The 6,900-nt window shown below is 35.2% G+C and overlaps 1 protein-coding gene across 1 annotated transcript; it reads right to left on the bottom strand.

Annotated features, from left to right (window-relative positions):
• On the bottom strand, positions 724–6,151 carry LOC109230992 (XIAP-associated factor 1-like). The gene is made up of 6 exons (XM_019396507.1): positions 5,980–6,151; positions 5,710–5,802; positions 4,974–5,109; positions 2,872–3,009; positions 2,645–2,766; positions 724–1,183 (listed from the first exon to the last, which is right to left on the bottom strand). The coding sequence occupies exons 2-6, from the start codon at positions 5,751–5,753 to the stop codon at positions 1,018–1,020; spliced, it is 606 nt and encodes a 201-aa protein (XP_019252052.1). The 5' UTR covers positions 5,754–5,802; positions 5,980–6,151; the 3' UTR covers positions 724–1,017.

The following is a 6,900-nucleotide window of genomic DNA, read 5'->3' as shown; positions in this document are numbered from 1 at the left end:
ATTACTATGACTTACTATATGATACACAATCTAATGACAAAGAAAAAATAAAATAAAATAAGATTCTTTTAATTAATAAAAGAGCTAACAAAACGATATATTGTAATAATATGCAATATTTCAGTTGAAACTTGAATAAAAACACATTTACCTAACAGTATACCGCCACGGTATCAAAATATACTGTAAGAGCATACAGTTATACTGCAACAGTATACTGTAATAGTATACATATATACCGGAACGATATACTATAATAATCTATAATTTCAACATAAATTTAAATAAAAACACAATTAGCCATCAGTATACTGTTACTATATCACAATATACTGTAAGAGTATACTATAATATATAGAGTATATAGTTATATTGCAACAATATACTATAATAGTATACATATCTACCGAAACATTATATGGGTAGGGTTGCGTAATTATTTTGTATGGGTAAAATCAGGGTAATTATTTTGATTTCTATGGGTAACCCTGTATATATCCCAAAATCAAGAACCTTAAGATCTTTTAGGTACGTAGATCAGTGTATATGGCACAAGCTTCTCCGCAAGTACCATCTCTGGTGGTGAAGTTGCAAAACAACTCAATTTTGTGATATGTTAATTACATCCACAACTCGGTTTCTCGGTATTATCAAAGCAGAGCTCGCGACACAGCCATTTAACATAATCATCATGGAATAATACTCCAACACAAACACCATTGCTTCAACAAGAATTGCTTCCACTTTATGGACTTAAATTTTCAACAAGGCAGTCACATTATTTTCACTAGAGGTACAGTTTGATCAACTTCCACTTTACATAACACCCGTATGCAATTTTACATAACACCCCTATGCAGTTCAACTCATCTCATAAGAAATGGATTCACATATTAAAGACTTTTACAGATGGAATTCGTCGGCATATAGTTATAGTAAGTTCTCTGATACTAAGAAATTCTAGTGATTTGAGGTACCAGTTGATGGATCAAAGGTAAAGCCTGCCGACACCCGTCTTCAATACTGGTGTACTTGTGTATGCTCGACTTTCCTCTGGAAAAGAAGTGACCCTAACAAAACAGCAATGCCTGTTATCGCGATTGTAAACAGAAGCCGCTTTTTGGAGAACTCTTGTGGCTGCCTTCTTGGAGGACCACGATCTCTTTCAGCAGTGTGCGTGTTCCTTAAGAGAAACCAAAGAGCAAAGAAATGACAAATAAATATCAGAACTTGACATGCAACAGAAAAGTTATTGTGTTCAAGATCTGATTGCAATTTATGGATTTGAGACAAAATGATGGAAATTCATTCCAACAAATGAATTGCCAACAGGTTGCACTATAGAGCTAATATGAAACAGACAACATGCTCAGGCATAGGAACTTTTGAGTCTATGAATTTTCATTCTAATGATGGTAAAATCATACCTCTTCACCTACTGTTTTAGAACTTTCTGCATAGATCATTGCATGATGCCAAAACTGCTTGTTATCTTATTCACTATTTTTACACTAAACATCAGGTTTCTTATTTAATACACTACTAAGACTTGTGACAAAGGATCTGAAGCCCCTACATCTCAAACTTGGATGCCGAAAACATTGTCAAACTTGAGGGTTGAGTCTAAACATGTGAGCATCTTCTATATATAATTTGCAGGTGTGCTGGCCAAATTACGTTTTAATTCAATGCCATGACACATACTATCAGAGTTCAGAAAGTTATTTAAGAGTTGAAATACGGCAATGGGTGATGCCATGATAATATATTGGAAAGAGAATTGCTAATTTAACATTTGGTAGCTGAAGAAAAAACAGACTTTTTAAATGAATATAGAGCAGAGATGAATAACTGATACCACAGAAAAAGATGTTTTTCTTAATCGGAATAAAGAAAAGAAGAAAAAGAAGTTCAAGTGCAAACTTTGGATACTTTGGAGTCTCAGTCTTTAAGTGGATGGTTGAGATGAGAACTAAAGAATAGAAAAACATCTTTAAGGTCTTGTTCTGTCCATCCTAGATTTTACCAGAAAATCGCATTTGCATGCTTGTGTCCGTGGAGGACAAATAATGATTTCCATTTAAATTTTGCATAGTTTAATAGCAACTTATCCAAATATCCCTCTCATTAATCATGCATGTACTGTGGTTAATAGGGGATTCGACCAAAAAGGATTACATGGTGGTGTGCCTTGTGAAATTACTTCCTGGAAAACTTAACATGTATATGTAATGAAGTCATGTCAAAATTTCCCCGATTCATTTCTAGCTATAATAATGATAGGCCACTAAGTCGTGACCACACATCATGATGCATTTATAGGGATGTTGTTTCCTCATAATCTGCTTTACTTATTCTATTTCTTTTCGCTTGCAGGGAGTTAAGTCCCCGTGAAAAGATCGACAAACTGGTTGTTTACCAATAGCGTGGAATTAAAGCCAAGAGTGATAGAAGATGCATATTTAGACAAATCATAACAGACAATAAGAGTGTGAGGGAGCAATATGTTTCCAATTGGAGTGAATTCAATTTAAAGAATAATACTAACAGCTGGATCTCAGATCTCACATATCCATATTATAAAAGACCTCGATGAGAGAACATTTGCGAAAAGCCAATTAAATAAATACTTTGTCCTTAATACCTGGAAGATTCTCCAACATTACTTATAATCCCATTGCATCTACTCTCATGACTATTTATTTCTCGGAGTCTAATATATCTGCTACAAAGATGACATAATTCTGTTCGGTTCCCACATACTTCCTGATCAAGACAGTGTAAATATCACACCAAAGAGTAAGATGATAAAATCCGATCACTCCAGAACATAGAAAACACAAAAAGATGTCAGATGATAATTCTCATTACCTGATGCTCGAATAAATCAATCGCAGGCAAAGGAAACTCGCAATACTCGCATGTCACAATTCTCTTTGGGCAATTTTCACCTTTATGAACAGCTAGAATCTCACGTTCCATTGTCTCACTACACAAAGAACAGGCAACCTAAAAATAAACAAGCACATTAATCACATCAAATAGGTATAGTTTGGCCTATTGAGTTAACCAAACCAGAAAGAAGAGGGAACAGAATATTATCCCTTGTCCCACGGCAGCCCCGCTCTCTCAATTAAAAATGAATGGAGAAAAGGTGAGAAAACGAGTAATCAATATCTTCTACATAGATCCTTGAGAAGAAAGAAAAGCAATAACCTAAATCCAGCACTCTTGAAGATGGTTCTCCTCTTCAATATCCATATTACCTATCCAGTGGTAATTCCTGAAAAGCAAAGGCACAAGCCAAAACATTTTTGGTTCTCTAAAGCATTACTACCTCTGGTTTGCACCATAGAAGCTAGCAGTCTGTTGACAGAGCAAATTTTTGAGCGACATATTAAGCTAAAGTTAAAACTAACATCAGTTGTTGTAAGCAAGAAGACAACAAAATAATACTTGCTCAGTTGCTCTGTAGGCCTTACTACCTCTGGTTTGTGTGATAGATCATAGCAGTCTGTTCTTAGAGGAAGTTTCTATAAGATATATTCAGCTAGTTAAAACTTAATGTCACTTGTTGTAGACAAGACAACAAAAAGAGTACTTGTAATGCAGGCTTAGCATTGTAGACTCAGTAAGTTTGATATAAAATGGATTTTTAACTAATATACTTGTCAAACTATAATGCCCACGATGAGGAATCATCTTGGTTTTGGTAAACGGAAGAGCATTCCATAGCTTGAGATTTTGCTGGGGCTAGGTGTTGCTCAAGTGCTCAACCATAAATACAGTTTACCTTATATCTATTCATCTTATTTATCACTGATCAAAACCTCCTAAATTGTTTATAAAAAGTTCTACAATGGATCACATGCAGCACACTGTCACATCCATGTTCTATGCAAAGAATTCAGTTGCAAAGCCTATTTACCATAGCTTATATTTAGAAGCCCAATATACAGTAAACAAATGGTGTATGAAAAGGCCCAACGAAACCTATCTACTCACTACTCAGTTGGTAATAGAAACAGCAATTGAACATCAGGCAAATGCACATAGATGACTTTGAAAAGCTATAATTCATTAGAACAACACTAATTGAGCAGCAGAAAATCCCACTCATCAAGCTTGTTTTTCCAGTCAGTTTCAGTGAAGAATTCTGAAGACCCTCTTATGCCATTCCAACCAGAAGTTCAACTATGTGGGGACATGTGAGGTATGAAAGCTACTGAGTTCTTAGATCACATCACCTAAAGAGCAAATCCTTTCAAATTCCTGATATATTGTCTTTTTCATCTCCCTTGAGTCGAGGGTCTATCGGAAACGGCCTCTCTATCCCTTGGGGTAGGGTAAGGTCTGCGTACACTCTACCCTACCCAGACCCCACTTGTGAGATTTTACTGGGTTGTTGTTGCTGTTGTTGTTGAAAGTACACCATGAAGTAGATACTTCTTGTTTTTCCAACTTACACGATTATACAACTACTGGTGCCAAAGGGAACGACACGGTGAAATCTGTGAGCTAACCCAATCTATTCAAGTTTATAAACACACATTTCCAGTAATTGCAACTAAAAAAAACATGACAGGGTAAAACCCTTACTCCATAACCATTCATTTTTATGGATATAAATCCCACAACAATAATTGATGCAGGGTTATAATTCGTGTCGTGTGCTTAACCTACACATTATGTGGTGCACTCTCACCACTGAACCAAAGCCCTAGGGGGCAAACAATTGAAACATAAATAGAAAAAGAGAAAATACATGAATGCATGCTTACAAACATATAAAGATAGATCAAATGATGTACAAATGCATTCATGTAAATAGTATATACATAATGGCCACTCCTTGCACCTAAAATTTGAGAATAAGCAAGATAACAAGAGAAGTATCTTTTTCCTATATTAGGATACAACCCCTCCCATCACTCACAAAGAATGAAAGAGGTAAAACAAGTAAGCTCACTTACCGGAGCATGAGTGCACAAGAAATGTTCCTCTGCAAACTTTTTAGGAACCATATCCCCACAGGTTTTACATTTTTCAAGATTCCTGGAGCAGTGAGCAAAATGCAAATCGAGGTTGGTGGAAGGAATTGCTCGGTCACTGTAAATATCACCGTTCAATTAGCAAGTGATGAATGCCTCAAATTCAGAAGTAAACAGAAGGATCAAAGTCAATACAACCGAAACATAAAACAAGCATGATGGTAGTAGCCATGCATAAATGGCAACATTGCAAGAAAACTACAACAACAACATAACCAGTGTGATCCCACAGTGGGGTCTAGGGAGTGTGGAGTGTACGCGGACCAGAAAACCACACGTATCAAATTCATATATTCTATGTAGCTTCCCATCACACAGGGGATAAGATTCTTCTTCGTCGCAGAATCAAATTGAAAAAACAAAATTGCGCTAATAAAAATTCACATTTATGAATCCACTAAGCTGACAGAAAAGATCAAACAGATGCTAATTCTTCCATATTAGACCATATGGACAGTTAATAGAAAAAGCAACTTTCAAGTGATATGATTTTTCATCAGTTAAGCTAACAATCATAATAGTTAATACACCTTCTCTCTTCCTAGCAGAAGAATGGCATTAAATTGTACCCACAAATAAACATGGTTTGTATTTAACTTCATATTATCTTCATCAAACAAACAGAACAAAAACGAAAAAAAAAGTAAAAGGAAATTACCAGTGACTGCAGATGCTGGTGGCTTGATCAGAAGCTACAGCCATTACTCTGCTCCAATAAGATCCACGAAAACCTCACCCTTTGGATTAAAATCTATGATAACAAAAAAAAGAGCAAAATTGAATAATCAATAAGATACTTAAACAAAGAAAACGAGTTAGGTAAGCTAATTGGGAATCCAAATTAGGTAAACCAATAATTCCAATTAAAATTTGTGGAGAATTAAGATAGAATAATTGAGGATTTTATGCTTGGAGTAGGAAAAACAACCTAAGATGCTGAGAATTGGAGCTTTCGATAAGATCGATAGAATGATCAAAGGATTGTTCTGTGTATGTCCCTTTTTTGGATTTTTTTTTCAGAAAGAAAGACTTTTGGTCTCCCTTTAGCTAAGAAACCGGAGAGAGTCCACTTTGACGACGATTATCGTTTCCTTTTACTTACCAGGTTTGGAGTCCTATGATTCAGAAACTTTAGTCGGTTTTCTCACGCTCCTTTGCTGGCGCGTGTAGGCAGTAAGCTATGGCCTTGATTGGGCTCATGGGTTCGTTTGGGCTGATACGTCTTTGAGTCAATCCAAATATGATATGGGCTTCCAACTTGAGGGTAGTGGGCTGTTGTTCTTAAATTGAAGAATTAACTTAAGAGAAATTTTCAAAAAGTGATTATTAGCTTGCTATAGCTATTATTTACCAAATTACTTTCTATAGCTATGTTTTCAGTTGTTATAGACTATATTCGATATATTTTTGCTACTGTATTTATGAATACAGTAGCAAAACTCGGCGGAAAACAGGGGAGTCCAGCTAAGCAGAGAATGTATTTGACTGTATTCGTGAATACAGTAACGGAATTTGCGAAAAAAAAGTCTTCAACTGTTTAAAAATGGTAAGTGAATCAATTAACGCGATAGACTCCTAATATAACTCAACAAGCTCAATTATAACACAGAACTTGTATTTTCAGTTATAGAAAAGATTCTCAACCGAAAAATACCCCAAAAACAGAACAATCTTTAAAGATTCAATCCATCCTTTCTTTTTAGTGGTATCTTTACTAAAATATTTTTAGTGGTATCTTTACAAATAGATTCATATTGAAATTGTATAATTACATTGAATACATTTAAATACATAAAAATATATTGAATACATGAAGTATAGCAGGTCATCTATAGTGCAAAAACATATG

The sequence above is a fragment of the Nicotiana attenuata genome, chromosome 8 (genome assembly GCF_001879085.1).
Source record: "Nicotiana attenuata strain UT chromosome 8, NIATTr2, whole genome shotgun sequence".
NCBI lineage: Eukaryota > Viridiplantae > Streptophyta > Magnoliopsida > Solanales > Solanaceae > Nicotiana > Nicotiana attenuata.
The sequence above is the reverse complement of the archived record's forward strand: the minus strand, read 5'-3'. Positions and strand labels throughout refer to the sequence as shown.